Genomic DNA, 21078 nt, shown 5'->3' on the forward strand with positions numbered 1-21078 from the left:
GATATCTGGACTAAAGTCACACATTATTCACTTCATGTCATCATTAGCATAACATGGATAAAGTTTGTTTTATCTATTTGTCCAGCAGTTCCTGTCATCCTACACTTACACAGATCATTATAGACACGGAAGACATATGAAATGTATGTTTTCCCAACTAATAATATATTATTTACCCTATACAACTCCAGGCACCTCACTGCCAGACAGAGACTTCAGCTCTGATTTTGCAGTGGGGGTGATGGGATAGCAGGCTGTTTGCTGCTTGTGCTGATTGACACATTAGCAAAGGAAAAGACGCTGATGGGGAGGTGCAAAGAAATTTAAGCTGGCCCGGGATTACGAGTTTTTTCGTAGGCTTCACAGATTCTAGTGTTAAAGGAGGTGCAAGTGTCATGTACGCTATGAGTGATGCTCTGATAGACTGGTCGCTGATTTACACTACAAAAGACTTAGATCAGAGATCAGTAGATTGGCCTATCACCATGCTTTTCTAAGCTCTGCGGTAATTTAGTTGCAGTGTCTTTATGCAAGGAATTACGGTAGTTGAGCCAGCACACTTTTTTTTTGTAGCAGACTTTCAGTTGTTTAAACAAAGAGAAGCAAGTCAAGGTATGCTTTACCAGAAAGTGACAGACAACTGGAATATTAACCTTTATGTTAAACAAAGTGGAGTAATAAACTAAGAAAAAGGAAATGGAGAGGTCATCCTGTGCAGTTAGACAAATGAGAGCAAGAAAACTGTTTAGTTTGTCCTTTAAATAAAATGGATACCATTTAAGTTTGGACAGCAAGCTTGTGTTAAGTGCAGCAGCTTACATTTTCAATTGGAAAAAGAAAAGATAAAAAAAAATTTGAAATTGCTGCTGTTAGGCCTGTTAGTTTAACAGCAAAATGTGTCTTTTACTTGTAAACTTGTTAAGCATGTTATAGCCTTGTGCCGTCTTGATAAACATCTTATAAACATTTGATATGTTTGTGTTTTACTTATTTATTTTTACAGATTTGTACCGTGTTTGTTTGTGCATGTTATACAGTGTAAGCTTTTAAGTAACAAATACTGCATAATTAAAATGGTAAATTATACTTATAATTACAACTCAAGAATTATGAATGTCTAGCTGATACACTGAAGAAAAAAACACCTGTAATAAATACTGTAAATGTATATTTTAACTGCAAAAAAAAGCTGTCATGCAATTAATGATAAAAAATAATTTAAAACCTATAGGTGCATGTATGTTTACATTTAAGAAATGCTTAACTGCCAATTTTGTTAGAGAAATGGCACATTACAAAAGAAATGAAACAATAGGACAGTTTGTAATTATGAGAAGCATTTTATTTAATGCCTTAAGTATTATGGATGAATACTTGTGTACATATTAGTTAAAGTATGTATTTTAAGGAAATTTTATTTTAGTATTTAATAGTCACTGAACAATATTTCTACAGAATGATTTTTTTTCATTTTGTTAATACAAAATGAACAGTTAACAGCTGTGGTCTATAGATTATAAAAATACCAAAGTTAATTCTTTAATAGAGAACATAAGGCATATATGCCCCAGGAGCTTAGTGTAAAATGTTTTTTAATGGGATTAAAAATCAGAATTGGCCAATCTAGTAACATGAAATTGGTGATCGACATCGCCTTAACAATCTCGACTGGTGCCCTGTGCTATGTGTGTATGTCATTTTTTTTTTGTCAAGGAAGAGGTTATTTGTAGCATTTCCAGGCTTGACCCGGTACCAAAGATACTGCAAATATTTATATCATGGCACAATGTCACACCAGTATACTGCCCACTTCTAGTACTTTACAATGCAGATTCTCTTTGGTAATTAAATTTTACAAGTGAAAACAAATACAACTCTCTGAGCTGGGCATACGTTTCTGGAGGTTAGTTTGTTTTTGGGAGGAAACTGAAAATGTGCTAAAAATATTACACCTGCCCACCCATTTTCTTAACCTACTACTGATTTTTATACAAAAACCAAACAATTAACATCACAAACAAGGCAATAGGTTGTATAGTCAGTCTTTTATTATTAAAGAGCTATTTTTCCACTGTACAGTCCATGCAAAACTACCTGCAGACATACTGTAATATACTGTTTAAAATGTGAACACAGACACTGTAGTAATTTATTAAGCAACCTTGTAAAGAAACCAAAATTAAAACTAATATTTTCTAACAGAAATCAAAAGAGAAAGTAGTCAGAGTAAATACAAATCAGTAAATAATGTACACCCTTTTCATTCTGACCAGTAACCACCAGCATTGTTCCATTCATATACTGGAATGAATATCACGAAATACATCATCTGTCATTTGCATTAAAAAGTGATTGTTTGCTAAAGATACAAGCTGAAGAATATGATGGCTACTTCTAGGCTGAATTAAATGGAAGGTAACTATTTTTGCATTAAAATTGTCTAAGGTGGAAAAACAATGGAAAGACCTTAAAAGAGTCCTGGCAATTCCAAAACACACATCTTTTCAAAATATTCTATTTTCTGGTTAAAATTAGTTTAATTTACATTGTCTTAAAAAACAAAAAAACAAATCATGTTTAAAATGCCTTCAAAGGAAATTATTCTTGCCACCAGCAATTTTCTTAAAACTCTGTAATGTTATCTTTAGCCAAATGTAAACCCCCTCCATACAGTAACTGCTTACACAGAAAACAACAGTCTGATAATAAATGCTCCAGAATTCATTAACTGGTGAAGATGATGTATGAATTCAAATATTGAAATGATTACTTTGTATGGAAAAAAAAACGAGTTAATTTAGAGAGATGCCCAAACTTTCATGTTTTTAAGCCCTTACTTTAAATTATGAAAGCATCCATTATTGTAAGATTTACACTGTGACTACAATTTATTCAGCATGTTTAAGGCATTACATTTTTATTTCTGGTTTTATGGAAAATATCAAAAGGAGCTTTGTATGTGGAATGTAAAGGGCATTTGATTAGGGTTATAGCTCTTACAAATGGTCCTATGTACAATACATTTACATTCAAAGTTTTTTTTTATCTGGAAACTTTGGAAATCAACAAAACAATGTGGCATTTTTCTTATTCAGCTGACATTTCATGATAAGATAAATACAAAGAACAAAAACACTTGATATGAAAGATAAAATAAATGCACTCTCTTCACAAGTGTGTCCTTTAATACATGGAATTTCTGACAATACACACAAGGAAATAATTTTGTTGGAAATATGGATGTAAAAGGCAAAAGACAACTTGTCAGACAGAGTCTCCTTTTGAGACAGACTGGCTCTACCTTGTTAGCTGGCCAACAACCTTAAGCAGCGTTTTGTTTTCCTGCTTCAGTTGGTCATTTTCATCTTCTATATCATCAAGGTCCTGCAAAAGAACACATCAGGGTTTTCTGTCAATTTTAATACTTGCAAGCAATGACAATTGTGGCATCAGACCAGTGAAGTCCTGGTCACCTCAGAATCCTTCTAGGACTGGTAAGGAAGAACAGTTTGAAAAAGAAGGAGAGAGTGGTATCTAAACTAAAACAAAGGTGGTCCCATCATTCACCTCCCCCTGGTTTGTAACCTCAGCATTTCCACAAAAATCCTGTGATATGGAGGAGAAGAATATACTGTATAAGAATTTCCGATACTTTTTTGAGTGATTTTGAATAAATAAAAGAACTGTGAGAAATTTTGTTAAGAACTAGGACCCCCTACAACATGAACATTTATTAAAGAAAAGCGCAAAAAAAATGGATTGTTCTTGGATGCTTTCAAGTTGTGCCCATTGACTTTAAAAGATACCACAACAGTTGTTTATAAAGTGAGGATTGATGAAAAGTGGACATTATTTTTCATGGCGACTTCCAGCTGCCTTGCATTGTTCTTTGACGGTTCCTCCTTCAGCACTGACATTTCAAATGAAAGTCCCATCTATTTTTCATCTAAGCTCTTCCATTCACAATAAAGCCTCCAAGACCCCGGGATTTGTGAATATTTTGCAGTAGGTCCCTGATAAAACCAATCCACTTTCTACATCTCAGGACAACAGTCTGGACAAATCAGGAGTTAAACTTATTGGAATACAGTGTTGCATATTTTAAATTAAAGAAAAAGATTTAACCTTTAATATACGACCTAGAAAAGCAGCATCCAACCTGATATTTTTATTCCATGACAAAATGAAATACTGTATAAACATCTAATGTAAAAGAAAATCAGCTGTATGTATACATTGCAGCTTGAATGTATACTGTGTGCAAAATTAGTTATCTTAATAAAGAGTAACTAGCACGCAAAATTAAAAAATACTACCAGATACTGTAGATAAAAGGTTAAGCCAGAAGCCAGAGTACATGATCCTGCCAACATTATGTTACAGTGAGAGTGAGGCACTGCTCATATGAGTGTTATTTATGATTTTCTCAGAAATCCAACCATCTTCAAAACCTCTTATTCAACTTTAGGCTCCCATCTGCTAGAGATCATCCCGGCAGTACAAAGTGCATAGCAGAGATGCACGTAGGACATGGCACATACACAGAAAGACCCGTTCATACCAGTCTAGTAGGCTCTGTGGATATGATTAATATGTACAAGCCTTATTTAAGAGGACAGGTGAAAGCTAAAAGGTGCAATTGAACTAATAACAGAAAAGGACCACAAGGAAAGCGTTTTTTTATTAGGCTCATTCACCAGATACAGGGATAAATAAAACATAACAGCCAAGTGCAGTGTTACAAATACAGTCGACACATAATGTGAATTAACATCTTAAACAGTATATAAAGAAGGGATTTTAAGGCTAAAAGGAAGCTAAGCAAGTTTAGACATAACTAAAAGGGGGAAAAAACTTGGAAAGGGGGATTGTGAATGAGAAAAGAGCCATGTGCACAAATATGTTTTAAAAAGGTGTTTCTTCCAAGTCTAGATCTTGACTTGAGTTCACGTTTGCAAAAATAACACTGGGGCCTCACATGATGTTGGTAAGGGCAAAGCAGATGCCAGGAAAGTGCTGATTATTCAGTGGTCAGCAGGCTGTTCCAGACTAAAAGAAGGAAAAACTGACATGTTTTAAGGACAGAAAAATGTGGCAAGTCTATTACAATAATAATTGAATCATCTAATAAGCAAAGTCTGCATAAAATGCACTATGGCGCATGTGTTAATTCAAGGACCAGCCTGCTAGAATTCTGTCATTGTGTAACTTCCTTACACAGACAGTCATCATCTGCCACTGATATTGTTTGTATTCTAGAATGCAAAGTTATCATATGTGAGTGATGAGTTATTTCAACTGTACTACAATTGTTATTAGTTTTTTTCTTATAAATAAATACATTTTGCCCAGTACATAATGAAAATGTAAATGCAGATTATAACAAAGGTAGAAGCTGCAGAATCCAGCGGGTTTACCACCCAGTAGAGGTGGGCGGTATGACCAAAATTCTATATCACGGTATTTTTCTAAATTCTGCCGGTTTCACGGTATTAGACTGTATTTTTTTCCCCATGCATGAGTGGATGTTAACCACATTTTCCACTGTAATTACTGCAGTAGACTGGCTAAGAATAACCTATTAGACTGTTATGAGAATTGTACATCGTACAAAAAGACATTTTAATTTGCGCACAAGTATTAATCCAGGTTTGCATGGCCCCATGAAGTGATAGTTTTCAAGGGGGTGGCACTAAAGAGAAGGAATCACATTGCATGACAGATGCAGTCAAAATATAGAGCCTTTAATTGAACAAATTTTGCAAAAGCTTAAACTATGATTTTGACAACATATTTTCAACCATCCAAAGAGGCATTTAGACTTAGTAAAATATCCAGAGGTGTTTGTCAAAAGTTGGATTGCACCGAATATGTCTTAGAAAAGGAATAAATAGTAAATATTTTTTGTAAACCAGCTACACTTTCTGTTAATGTTAACAATCTTGTCCACTGACACGTTAAAGTGACTTTTTAAACAATTTTACCATCATTAAACTGCATAATATTTAAACTAATAAATAGATTTTCTCAAACCCCGTCACAAGTTAATGCAGCACATCAAATACTTTGTGTTAAGTGTTCCCCGACCCAGTCGTTAATCACTACGCATCTTAAACTGACTTCCTCCGCACTAAGAGCAGGCACCTGCAGCAATCACCGCACAGAATCCATTCACTTCATGATATTCCTGCTCTCTACGAAAACCACATGATAATTACCAATCACCACACGATAAACGTCTTTGTGAAATTAAAACTAGTTATTAACTTAGCCGACGGAGTGTTCAGAACTTTAAAAATATCTTCGTTATACATGTTTAATTATGCCATCCATTCAGAGTTACGCCCATCTCTGAACGAGTCGATAGCACATCGCAGAATGAATACAAGCAAAACATACACTAGCAAGTACAAAAACAAGTACAACTTGGCTTGCAGTATTATCCAGTAGTATAGAAACAGTATTTACACATCTGACCTTTTAAAACTAAAGTATCTCCAGGCGACGGACGTGACTCCTTTTTTTCGGCAAAAGTTCTTCTGTTCATCACATGTTCAACTTTACTTTTAGTTCAGTTTCAGAATGCTCTCTGTCCATTTTCACCGCGCGGCATACCTATGCTACCGCCCACTATTTGGTGGTGTAGCAGTGAAAAAGAGCCCTAGTGCAACAAATCTGTGTTTAGCGGTGTAGCAGTGAAAAAGGTCCCCACTTGAACAGTTTCCCGCTGCGCCACATTCCGAACGTCGTTTAGGCAATTTAAACCGGTGTTGCGGTATAAGAAAAATCCATATCATAAAAAAAATAAAAAACGGTTTTCGGTATGAACCGGTATACCGCCCAGCACTACCACCCAGCCATGAAAGGAGTCGGTGTTCATTATGAAAAAGGGGGCTTGGATAGGTTGCCCTTATCTGTAAGCACTTCAAAGGTGCTTCCCCAGGCTAAAGTCCATTACTCTGGGTGTACAGCCACCAGTGAGTCTTTAAGGATCCTGGCTGGGATTGTTTCACACAGTTGAAGAAAGACAGCAGATATTTTGAGCACAACTGAGGTTCAGCCAGCACCATTAAATGACAATTCAGTGAATGAGGCAGATGAGAACATGTGAGGCTGTATGGAAAAAGATGTGAAAAGCTGAGGTGTTGGTAGTGGTGTTGTAGGGTGGTGAAAAAAAAGGGATGGCATGAGCCCAACAACATGCACGTGAACCCAACCACCATTACAATATATATCCTTATTCCTCCTGTGTTAAACCTAAGCTAAATCGCCATTAACAACTAAAATCCGGGAATGCATCTACTTCATCCATGGAGGTATTACTGTACCAAAGGGCAGATGATGGTTATAACTCTACTTTAACTCTTATTAAACCTGGAGATTTCTTTGCTAAATTCAGCAAATACAATTGTGTGTGGAGCTTCCCACTGAGAATGAGATTTCATCATTGGCTGAACGCTGACACAGATACAGATTTTAAACAGTACAGCGCCTCAAGGCTGCTGCATACACCACTTATTGTACAGTCAGTTATAGCACAGGTCATATCCTCAAAAGCTGTAATGTAACCAAAATCACTAGAATGAAGTGTCAAATTTAATAAAATGCTTTAGTGACAACAAGCTGGCCTTGAATGTCACCAGGACAACAGAACTCACTGTGGACTTTAGGAGTCACAGAGTATCAACATCCTGGAAAGCATCAACAGAGCTTACAATATAGCATGCTGTACAACACAGTAAAAACTGTCAGCTACGTCAGATTTGGTTCTAAGTGTTATTTCTATATTGATAGCACCTGTTACTTCCTACAGGCGAGTTTAAATGCAAATTGAAAGAGCCTCACATGACTGAAATCCAATTAGTTCTTACTATTTTGAAATAGTGCCAATAAATGTTTCCAGTCCATTTCAGGAGTTCTGTACAAAATGATATCAGATTTGACTATTTTTGTGGCTGAAGTGGTGCATTTTCTGAAAAGTACAGAGGTACAAATATTTTAGCCATTACTGTGTATGTCCTCTCTGAACAAACAAGCCAAATTCTATAAAACTATGTGATTTTAGTTAAAGATTAGATATAGCACTAGTGTACATCTTTATTTTACTGTAAATAAAATGCGTGTGTTAAAGCCAACACTGACTTTTGAAAGTAGTGCAGCTCCGATTTAATAAAACCTATTTTTATTATTAAACGTGAAGAAGGTGGTAGGTTCTTAAAAAGGACCCTGTTATGATATTTCACATAATGCAAAAAATTTATTCTGATTTGCTTTACATTTTACCAGGTGAACTTAATATTATTTCATCTAAATATTTAGTAATAATTACTTTGTTTAATGTATTTGCATATGGCTATCAAAAGCATATAATTCTTGTATAAACATGATACATGCGAGAGATCTGGTATGCATAAACCGTTCATACATTCAATAGTAAAGTAAACTCATCTTAGTAAAGAGGGGCTGTAACTGTGCTGAAAAAGAAACAGATTCTTAAATTTCAATGTTGGTGGAAGAACACTAAGAAATGAATCAGTGATAACATGCATTTACAGTACATCTGATTAAAGATTCAGGTTAAGGCAGGTAAGTGTTGAGACTGTATGGGTTACGTTAAAAGTAGGGAAGCAAGGCTAGCATGGTGGTGCACTGGTCTTGTGTTCAATTCCTTGCCATTTACTTGTGTCTGTGTAGGATACAAAAGGATTCTTCCTTTTTCATCCACACTTCATGTGCCCTGAGACACGGCTATTTTCTGAGGCTACCGGAATGGGTTTTGGTGCTCTGTACACTTGCATTTGATTGAGTGGCTGGGAAAATGAAATAAATCAATTAAAGAACACTAAGGTAAATGACAACTGAAAAAAGTGGTTAATAGCATCATCTCTGTAACCAACAACAATAAGAGAGAAAATAAATACATTAGAATTTGTATTCAAAGTGGAAAGTTGCATAAGCTAGGCATTTAGTTGAAACTTCAAACAAGATATACATGAATATTTTAAGAAACATTGTTAATGTAACCTGATTAATTTACAGAATGTAGAAGATGGCAATAGAAAATTCAAAGGATGTCCAAAGATGATGGATGTTATGCTTTCAGTTACTAAAACATTAGCAATAGTAATATTTAACCACTCAATTCTTTAAAATAATATTCTAATGAGTTTCAAAGTTTTTAGACATTAATATAGGATCATTTTTTAATAATTCTAAATGATTGAAAATACATATAATTCCTAAAACCTATTATTAATTCTTCATAACAAATGTTAGCTGCATGGAGTGGTGGAATAAACAGATAACTTTAATAAGGCATACGCACACTTACTACAATCAACATCTTACATGCACTGCTGTGCACTGTTTAGCACGGTCATTCACTGCAATACAGTGGTTCAAATCCTGGCCACGCTCACATTTACATGTTGTCTTTGTGTTTCTTTGGGGTTTTTCAAGGTATTCCAATTCCCTCCACTTCACACAAAAGTGCACATGCACAGGGGAAATGGCAATTCCACATTCTGTTTCTTGCCTTGCACTAAGTGCTGTTGGTACAGGCTACAGTGCCCCGTCACAGAGTTCAGAATTAAGTTAGATTAGAAAAAAGGGTAGCTGTTTTGTGACTGATTCATTTTCTCGATAGGCCTTCAATTTTAGGCTCTTTCCATTTTACTTGAGCCATATCTTGTACTTGAGAAGTAAAAGAGGCAAAGCAGCTGGGAATGTGGACCTCCGCTGAAGACCCAAGTGAGATGGCAAGACAGAGGAATCCTGTGAATCATCAACGGTGCTTTTTAGGCCCACTTACTACCAACCGAGTGTAAAGTAGGGATTCCAGTCCCCTGCCTTCTGCACCTTCCCAAGTTTTTACAATATTTTACATAACATTTGGAGAGAGATTCACATCAACAAAGAGTGGAGGCATGTTATTCGATCATGCAGTTCTAAGAATTGCATTGTACTTTGTACACATGACCATAAAATTGACCAATACTGATCATAATATACTATCTTTTTTCTCCAAATCAAAACCTCTGATTTTTCAAAAAGCCAACCATTGCCACTGACCAACAGCATGTGGCTACTAATCTTACAATACCAAAGAACACTCGGTGTTATGCAGTTTCTGTTGGGGGTGTGTGTACTATAAGAAAAATACGGATAGCATTAAGAAAAAAGCCTGAGCTGTGCAGCTAGAATCATCTCAAAATGTAAATTCTACAATTTAGCTAAGCCATTCTTGTTGACAATGTGATGAGAGAAAGAGATCACAGAAGACATTTTGTTTGAATGAGTAAAACTAATTAAATAATAAAATACTGTTTCTTGTCACTAGACCATTCCTCAGATCTATAATATAAGAAGGCAATTCTTGTTTTAGGATGATATGGCAATACAGAGTTGAGATTCATAGCAAGTTTAAAATCAGGTTTGAAGTTTAAAAATTTCTAACATTGCCGAATACTGAGCACAGCGGCCAAAATTCTTGTTACTTAGTCAATGAGTCACAGAAACAGAGACATTTATAAAATACTAATGATGTACTTATGAATAGGGCTGATCAATTACAATTTTCCAGATAAGTAATTGTGCAGGAGAGAGTTAGACATGTGAATTAACCGAGAACAATGAGGGAGAGGTAAGAGAAGGCAATGGTGCTCATGTTTTAACGGACATTGGCAGGGCAGTGTAATCAGCTCAAATTAGAGAATACAGAAGATGCAAAGTAAAATTCATACTTTTAATAGAATATCACAGAATACTACTGGAAATACGTAAGTCCTACAATTTATATTAACTATTTTCCAAGTGTTGGTTGCTTAGGTTAGATGAATAAAAAATCATTTTTGGTATCACTTCTGTAGTGTTGATAATTATTATTCTGCATATATCTGTCAACATCCTCCAACCTGAGACAGAATCAAGCTAACATGTAATATGCACTGTGGTGCAGTGATCAGCACTGACCTTCACTCCTATAAGGCCAACTTAAATGTCTTTTTATATAAATAAACAAATAAAGTGAAGTAAAATGATAAAAACATGCCTTATGTCCAACCTCTTTTGTGTTATGTTTACCCTTGGAAAAATGTGCCAAAAAGGTAAATACATTTTCTACAATAATTATGTTGACGTTTTTGTATGTTTAGTGCCTGTGCTGATGAAAATTTTATTGAAATCTATTCAATTATTTGAAGCAGTCACCAACGCACAACACAATGTTGCAGTTAGGGCAGTAGAAGCATGTTTCTTTGCGCAATTTTCTCATATTTTTCTGCTGTTTGCACATGAGAGGGTAGAATGGCACTGCTTGACCAGCACAATGGACATGCTCATCATTTTATTGTAGGCTACCACAGCATGAGGCTTTGTGACTTCTACATTTCCCCAGACATGAATATTGACAGTAGCTGCATTGTAAATAGTGCTTTGGAAGCTAATGTTGTTTTCATCCTTCCACTTAATTGCAATCAATCTACATTTTTGCCACACTTAAGACTCATACGACCAAATTTGCATATTGTACCATATGCATGAGTTTCACATATCTGTGTGAATGTCTGATGACCAATTATCACTGTCATCACTACTGTGTGATTCAGTTAATGGTTCAGTTTCAGTTTGCTCTAAAACAGGTTTTACATTTTTTTGTATAGATGTCATTGGGTATTTTGGTTAAAGACTCTGCCCCACTGATGAATATTGATGTTACCATAGACTGGAAAAACACACAAAATATATATTTTTTTTTTTTTTTGCAGCATGATATAAGTTTATCCACTAGATGGCAGCAAAATACTGTCCCAAGAGCTGTTTACGCTTAACATTGTATATGCTAACAATATACCTGTCTCCAAGAAACAATCAGGCTTAACCGTATTAACACAGAATTCTAAGCCTGTGAGACACTTGAAATAAATGCCAAGGAGGTTAAGGATAGCCTAACATTATATAAAAGTCATAGGCAGGGCCTGAATGTAATTGGTGGTAGAGGCAAAGATTTTTCCAAAATGTAAAAATAGATGTGAAGAATTTATGAGTTCGGAGGAATTTTATCAGTGCGAGTTGAAGCCTTTTTGGAATCCTAAATGGGATTGATGGATGTCACCACTCATTGTCCATAGTGGGAATTAGGGTTGATTGATAGTTGGAATCGGTAATATTAGACTTCGACGACCTGTGGTTTGTTCCCCTTGGTGCTGGAAGCACATGCCACTTCAACAGAATATGCAACCCTTGATGTACATAGTGGCCACACTTTCAATTTCATAAATGCCACCAACTTAGTATCAATACAGTTCAACAATTGTTGCCACTATGTGTCCTTTGTGTACATACTGCAGACTTTATCATCATACTTGTATGACCTGTTTTGTCCCCGGTGGTGACCACAGCACATGCCCCTTAACTTTCATTAGTGGCACCCTGCAGATGATGCCACCCTAGGCGACAATGTAATAGGTGGACCAGCTATTAATTTTATAGGCTTGAGGGGATTTAATTGTAATGTTTAGTAAGAAAGACATAAATGATCACTGATGAGTCTTGCCATGAATGTGTGTAACAAATTTTGCTTTCATTTTACATCCAGTAACTGAAAAAATAAATACTACTTAAAAATACTAAAAAGGTCAAGTAAATATCAAGACAATTTAGGATATTTTCATTTCAATAAACTATTAAAAACAGTTTTTGTAACAACCCACTTTTGAATTCAGGTTTTTGAGAAAATTCATTTATCAGGTTTGTGACTTTTACTATTGTGTGATTTATATCCACATTGGTGGCTGGTTGATTAAATATTGTCCTTCTGTAAGTTTCAAGTCTTCATTAATTCAGACTGCATATGCCACAGCTCTGTGATGCTTTAAGTTATCTAAGTCATCTGTCTTTTAAAATGTTTCTAAGATTCTTTTGTAAAATTAAATCTATCAATTGAAGATTACTCCATTATTATTTCAGTACTCCTAAGCATAGCCTTTACTGTGTTGTCTTCAAGGTACTTCACATGGCAGATCAGACTGTGTGCTAATCCAGAATTAGCAACTGAGTTTGTTTGATCAGTCATTAAAATGTGTTATTTGTGAGTTCACTTCCTGTATGTTATTTTAGTTGTTCTACTGATGATCATTACAAATTTAGTGTTAGCAGATTCGTTTTCAGCAATGAAGCTTGCTTTTTTAGCAGCCCGCTAATGACATATTTATCAGATTTTACAAATCTGTTAATGCATTACAGTTCATATCATTTCATACTGAATGCCTGGAAGTTTTTAACACAAAATACACTTCATTTTAGAATGAACATATATAGAGTAGTTCATTATGTCCTTGTTAATGATTTAACACACGTACAGATATAGGATAGACGCTTTGTTTCAAACTCACAGCTGATTGGTCACATCATTGCGCTTTCAAGGTCTCAGCTAATTATGTTATTTTTCATTTCTGCACCAATTCCATAATGGGATTAAAATTTCAGTATGAAAAGCCATAAAATAAAAGCAAGATTTTCCTGCTTTATTAAATTGATCCATGCAGGATTTTTAAATGACATTCAAGGCATTCAAGTCTTAATAAAATGTCTACAGATATACTCATTAAAATTATTAAGTAATAAAAATCCATTTGCATACACATGTTTAATCTTGACTGTTGTGCAGAGATAAGCATTGCCATTTACTGCCATAGACATTACGGGTCAAGTCCTGGACTGGCTAACTAAGTGGAGTTTGCATGTTCTCATTTTTGTCCGTGCGTTTTTAGCTAAACACTCCAAATTCCTTAACATTCTACTAGTGCAAATTAGATGAATCGGCAATTCCTAATTAGCTCTGTACCAGTATATACACCCTTCCATTAATTTTATTTTCTGACCAACTAATTTTCTTGTTAGACCATTAATACAAATGTTGTGGTCTCTCTCCATTTTCTCTGCAGTCTTATCATTTTTTTAGGCAGCAGCAACACTGCTTCTGTGAATCTTTTTTTTTCTTATAAATATAGCAAACTGTGGACTCATTCATTTATTTATTTTGAGGTAATCCGCAAATAACTGAAAAGTGAGGGATGTCTGCATACAAAACAAATAAGATTAAAAGAAAAATGATAATCGGCGGCAGGACTGTAATCAGGATATTGCCGAACTGCAGTTGATATGCAGTGATCTGTGCCTGCACTAGTTGGCAAGATGGCTGTCAAGCTGTCTCTGATTTATTCATGATTAAATTGACATTTCAAATGAGACTCGGGGCTATGAGCTTGATTCACTAGAACCAGTAGTGTTTTTTTTAGGTTGCCTATAAGTACCGAAGAATTTTTTTGTGACTCAGTTCAATCAGGGACATGTACATACATTATATATATATATATATATATATATATATATATATATATATATATATATATAGAGTAAAGGGTCCTCACTTTCACATTATATATATATATATAGAGTAAAGGGTCCTCACTTTCAGGCAATTTATATGGGGTGGGCAAAAGTAGATTTAAAGTTGTAAGTAAACAAGGCTGTTTGAAGATTGTATCTATTGTAAGTGCACTGTGCCATTGTGACATTCTTTTAAGTTAATAAAGGTATAGTAATAATCATAACCTGCACATCTGTTTCCATACAAACAACTGTAAACCTACTTTTGTATATGCAGTGTTTACTATTTAGCTCAATGTTTTCATCTAATTTCATTTGTGCAATTTATTCAGCGGCCATTAAACCATTAAGCTTATTTATGTGCAAAATATTTTATTCTTACAAATACTTTTAAAAGACATTGCAAGAATACACTCAAATAGAAACTTTGACTAAATTAAATCTGTATTAAAATTAAACTTTATTGAAAAACTGTTTCAGATGGACTGATGAAATGTACCGTTTCACCACCCATTTCATTATCACTCGTGTTTTTAAGATGACATTTATTTTTTATGTATCACCTGTGGCTTGAAAATGTGCCACTGTCCTGAGTCTGTGAGTTCAATAGTACAGAAATTGCAATCTGCTTTATATTTCCATTATATGATCTCTGATATTGTCATCTGTGGACTGCATGCCTTCTGGTATGCATATAATTAAAGACTTTTAACAGTAAGTTTATAAATCTCAGGACTTGAGGGTAACAGAGAAAATACAGGTATTAATTTCTTCATGATTCTGCATTAAGAATAATTAATTAGTGTTCAAATTGGTTGAACAGCTGAAAAGAATCTAAACAATTGACAAGCTACATTTAAAAAGATAAACATTATTTAAGAGATGAAAAAATAAACATAAAAAAATAACTAGTTTACAAACAAGTATTAACATCAGAAGAAGATCAGTGCCAATGAGAGCACAACACAGTGGCAGTGCTGCTGCTGCCATGCAGTAAGGAGACCAAGGTTTGTGTTCTGGGTCCTCCCCGGATGGAGACTGCATATTCACCAATGTGTCTGTGAGGGTTTCTCCCGGGTGCTCCGACTTCCTTACATTGACCAAAGACATGCAGGTTAGGTGAACTGGCAACACTAAATTGTCCTTGGTGTGCATTTAGTGTGTGTGTGTGTGTGTATTTGCCCTGTGATGGACCGGCGCCAGGGTGTGTTCCTGCCTTTTGTCCTATGCTACGTAGAATAGGCTTCTAGCTCCCCCTGCTACCCTGGTCTGAATTAAACAGGTTAGAAAATGAAAAGACATGACAATACCAGTGAATTTTCTTACATGTTAAATGATATAAACTGTTTTCTGTGTCTGGGCTTTCCCTTAAAGATAGGGTGAGAAGCTTAGTCATACAGGAGGGGCTCAGAGTAGAGCCGCTGCTCCTCCGCATTGAGAGGAGTCAGATGAGGTGGCTCGGGCATCTGATCAAGATGCCTCCTGGACGCCTGTCTGGTGAGGTGTTCCAGGCACGTCTAACCGGGAGGAGGCCCCAGGGAAGACCCAGGACACGCTGGAGGGACTATGTCTCTCGGCTGGCCTGGGAATGCCTCGGGACTCCCCCGGAAGAGCTAGAAGAAGTGGCCGGGGAGAGGGAAGTCTGGGTATCTCTGCTCAAGTTGCTGCCCCAGCGACCCATCTCGGATAAGCGGAAGAGGATGGATGGATAAATTCAAACTTTTAAGCAATTAAAATTATGGAACACTATAAGAGTAATATATAAGAAGCATGGTTATATATAGTATTTTGACTTTATACTTAACACTAGAATTACCAGAGCCTACGAAAAAACTCGTAGATCCGTCCCACCTTAAATCGTTTCTTAAATCCGTTCGCACCTCTCCGCCATCGTCTTTTGTCTTCTAAATGTGTAGTTAAAGACAAGCTGCAAGCAGCCGGCTATTCCATCCCCCCACCGACTTAGAACGTGCACGAACTTCTCCCAGCTCATGCCTTGATTGATTATCTGGGAGTGAAGTGGAGTTTTAGAGTGGAAATAATAGATCGTTATTTGGAACACACGCATTTCATGTGTGTTCTGTTTCTACAGTAATCTGTGTAAACACATTTTTAAAACAGAAACATTTTTCATATTCTAGTAGTAAATGACAAAATGTAAGCATAAACTATATAATGTATGAAGCCTGAAGTCCAAATATCAAAGAAACACTTTCACGAAAGGTACAAATATAACAGAACGAGTGCGCTTTTATTCAAAAATATAACTGCCGAAGAAAAAGCCGCCTTAGTGTGCGACATTGACACTCATTTACTACGACTGCCACCGTGGTGCAACAGTATCAGTTGCTGACTGGGAATCAAGAGATCACGAGTTTGATCCTGCATGACTTCCTTTTGAGAAGTGAACTGCTCTTATTTTTACTATTTTAGAATAAAAAGAAAGATTTGATTTCAGTCTGTAACAGCCGGTGTAATTTATGATATTTGTAAAGGTTAGCTTTGTTTTTTTTTTTTTTTAATTCACTTTTCATTCTTTCAGTCGCGTTCAGGATCCTTCCCTACCCCATCTGACACTGCTGTTTTCACATAAAGACGCACTATAGCTCACCCAAGGAGCGCCCTTCCTACATTTACGACGTGTACTTGTTGCAGCGTACACACCTCTCTGTGCTATGGTTCCTATTACACTGAACATGCACCTGTAATTTGCAGCTCTATTCATTATCTCAAAACACCACGCACATTCACAGTAATTCCCAGTTATGTCCACCACTCACACCCACGCCCACAACCATACAGAACTGATTCCACATCAGAGAATTTCCAGTTCCAGTTCAGGTGTGTAATAGAAACCACAGCATAGAGAGAAGTGAGTACATTGTAACAGGTACACACGTTGTAAATGTAAGAAAGACGATCCTTGCGTGTGTGTGAACTGTTAACATTTGAATCTGATGATTGCATATAGCGCTGTCTTATTCAGTGCGCGCAAGAACATGCAGGTGGCCAGTTGCTGTGTGCTACAACAAGCTGGTGGTGATCAATGCACATTTAAAAAAAAAAAAGACAAATATATGTGACGTCTTGATGAAATCATTTTATGACGCGAATAGTACCAATCAGAAAACATTGTCGAAGTAATGCAATATTTTTTGAAAATGAACAGCGTCAGATCGGATGTGAATTTATACTGTGGCGTTGTTAAGAGTCAGATCAGAAGCTGAATAAACTCTTGTTCTGACTAAGTAAAAAAGCATGAATTAATCAACAGAAATAACTGCGATCGACATTTTAAAGTTAACGATTTACAGTGCATACCAATTTATAAATTTTATGTCCGTTTGAGGTTACAAAGAAAAAAAAAAAAAAAAAACACTTCCTCCCCAGCGGGGAATCGAACTCGGGTCTCTAAGGCATGGCAGGGCTGCTGTGCTCTGAGTCTGCAAATGTTAGCGTTATGCCACGGAAGGTGTTATATTATTCTTGAACCTTCTGTGAAAGTGTTTATTTGATGTTTGGACGTCAGGCTTCACACATTCTATAGTTTATGCCTACATTTTGTAACATTTATTACTACAATATGAAAAAGTTTCTGTTTTAACAATGTGTTTACACAGACTACTGTAGAAACGGAAGACGCATGAAATGCATGTATTCCAAATAGCGATATATTATAATGATCTATTATTTCCACTCTAAAACTCCAGCAGTTCAGTCACTCCCAGATAATCAAACAAGGCATGAGTTGGGAAAACTTAGTGAATGTTCTGCGACAGTGGGGGATGGTATAGCCGGCTGCTTGTTGCTTGTCTTAATCGGCACATTTAGAAGACAAAAGAGAGGTGAGAACGGTTTTAAGGTGAGCCGGATCTACAAGTTTTTTCGTAGACTGATAATTCTAGTGTTAAACATCCAACAGTTTTTGTTGCAAAATGTGTAACGATGGCACAATAAGCCATCATTACTGACTACTGATTCCTCAGCAGAGAAATTATCTTTTTTTCATAAGCAAAAAATATTATTTATAAAACAATATGTATATAATGATCTTTCTTGTTCATGCACTCATGAGATTAAGCATGGTATTATTTCATTTAAACTATTCATTTTAAAAAAAGTAAGTAATATGGAAAACATACGGCTCAGCTTGTACAATGAGCTGCATAACTAACAGGTTTTCTTTGATTAAGAAAAACCGAACAACTAAATTACCATTCTGCTTATGCACTACATTCAAAAATGGCAAATTAAAAATTAATCAAAGTGACCAAAGATGTTCCTGTAATAGTAAAGTCAAAAACTCAATCAATTGGTGTAAAGGACATTAAACCATACTGCCTTGAACTTTCTAAGTGTCTAAATAGATTTGGTGTTATAACGCACCATTCTCCAGCACCTGGATTAGTGAGCATAACTACCTTAACTCAAAACCTCCACAAATCAGGACTGTGTGCAGGCCTTCTTCTCATTTTCACAGAGCAGTAGAAAAGCATCCTTTCTACAAAGGTACCTTAAGTTCTGTGTTACTCTGCTTTCCTCTGTTTTCACATGTATTTATTAATTTTCTTAACTAAGCAGGCAAAAATCCTAAACTGCTTTAAGATGGCAATTATAATATCTCCTGCAAAGATGTAAGTGTTTAGTCAAATTGAAATCTGTCTTAATGAAAATTCTTGAACTTTTGCAGTCAACTTCCCATATAATGTGTACTTCGAATTGTACCAGTTTGCTAACAGGAGAAAATACTGCAGGTCAGTGGCGCATAGCAACATCCCACTTGCCACATACGTCTAGACTCTCTATGGAGTTTCTACAGATCTGCCTCAAGCACAACTGTTCCATTTAAACTTCCTGACAAACTGATAGCCATTGGTATTATTTGGGTTTTGTATTATTAACTAACAGATTTTCTTTCTGACAGTAAAAACATAAAGTAGCAGAACTGGTCAAATTGTACAGTCTGAATAATCTGTAATTAAATGCAAAAAAAAAAAAATACAAAAAAAACAAAAGAAATGATGGTGGACTTAAAGTGAAGGAAAAGATCTCTCTTCTTTGTTCTATATATGCAACCTGACCATTAATGTACAAATCCCTGGACACAACCATATCAGGGACTTTGACTTGTGATGTTGAACCATTTCTTTTGGTCAAGAAAGACCATCAGGTTAATTATTTGTAAGACATTTAACACTAGAATTACCAGAGTCTACGAAAAAACTTGTAGATCCGGCCCACCTTAAAACCGTTCTCACCTCTCTTTTGTCTTCTAAATGTGCCGATTAAGAGGAGCAGCGGGCAGCCAGCTGCCAGCTATTCCACCCCCCACCGTCGCCGAACGTTCACTAAGTTTTCCCAGCTCATGGCTTGTTTGATTATCTGGGAGTGACTGAACTGCTGGAGTTTTAGAATGAAAATAATATATCGCTATTTGGAATACATGCATTTCATGCGTCTTCCGTTTCTACAATAATCTGTGTAAACACATTGCTAAAACAGAAACTTTTTCATATTTTAGTAATAAATGTTACAAAATGTAGGCAGAAACTATAGAATCTGTGAAGCCTGAAGTCCAAACATCAAATAAACATTTTCACAAAAGGTTCAAGGCTGATACAACAGCTTCCGTGGCTTAACGCTACGGTTTGCTGACTTGGGGCACAACAGCCCTGTCGTGCAATAGAGACGCGAGTTCGATTCTCAGCTTTGAAGGAAGTGTTTTTTTTTTTTTTTTTCCTCACACGGACATTGAATTTATAAATTGGTATGCACTGTAAATCGTTATCTTTAAAATGTCAATCGCGGTTATTTCTGTGATTAATTCATGCTTTTTTACTTAGAGTCAGAACAGGAGCCTTTTCTGCTTATTCAGCTTCTGATCTGACTCAAACAGCGCCAGTATAACCTTCACACCCGATCTGACGCTGTTCGTTTTCAAATAATATTGCATTACTTCGACGATGTTTTCTGATTGGTACTATTCGCGTCATAAAATGATTTCTTCAAAACGTCACATATATTTGTCTCTTTCTTTTTTTAAAATGTGCGTTGTAGCACGCAGCAACTGGCCACCTGCATGTTCTCGCGCACACTGAACAAGACAGCGCTATATGCAATCATCAGATTCAAATGTTAACAGTTATATAGCACAGAATGGAAATCAGCAGTTCTTAGCATTGCACCACGCAAGCTGTCATATCAACCGCCTACTGTAACTTGCTTTCTTTTTTCTTCGGTTATAGTCTTGAATAAAAGTGCACTTGTTTTGTTATACTTTTACATCAACATATGTTCCTGTGTTTGAGCTACATGGGCATGCTCAAAAAATACACGTATAATGCCACGAAAAGTGCATGCAGACGCATTGGTACGACAATGCAGTGACAAGTACACTGCAGAGCTTTAGCGCGTCTTTATGTGAAAACAGCAGAGTCAGATAGGGAGTGTCTGATGATTGCATATAGCGCTGAAGTTACTGCTCTTTACTATGCTTTCCTCTGCATGTCTGGGAGTACAAAAGAAACAGCATACAGCAACACGTGGGGACTGGCAATATTGGGGGAAAAAAACACGCGGTCGTATGTATCGTGATACACTGCAGAACTATAGAGCGTCTTTATGTGAAAACAGCAGTGTCAGGTGGGGGGCGGTATCCTGAACGCGACTGAGACAATGAAAAGTGAATTT

At 36.1% G+C, this 21078-nt stretch overlaps 1 protein-coding gene across 2 annotated transcripts in view; it reads right to left on the reverse strand.

The window, feature by feature from the left end:
* Nucleotides 1–2191: 2191 nt before the first annotated feature.
* Nucleotides 2192–21078, reverse strand: part of pawr (PRKC, apoptosis, WT1, regulator) — a 257427-nt gene continuing 238540 nt past the window's right edge. For both annotated transcript variants that reach the window (XM_028817086.2, XM_051934721.1), the window contains exon 7: nucleotides 2192–3384. In XM_028817086.2, coding sequence (XP_028672919.2) covers nucleotides 3298–3384 — 87 coding nt within the window. In that variant the 3' untranslated portion in view covers nucleotides 2192–3297. The remainder of the gene's footprint in view (nucleotides 3385–21078) is intronic.

The sequence above is a fragment of the Erpetoichthys calabaricus genome, chromosome 1 (assembly GCF_900747795.2).
Source record: "Erpetoichthys calabaricus chromosome 1, fErpCal1.3, whole genome shotgun sequence".
Classification (NCBI taxonomy): domain Eukaryota; kingdom Metazoa; phylum Chordata; class Cladistia; order Polypteriformes; family Polypteridae; genus Erpetoichthys; species Erpetoichthys calabaricus.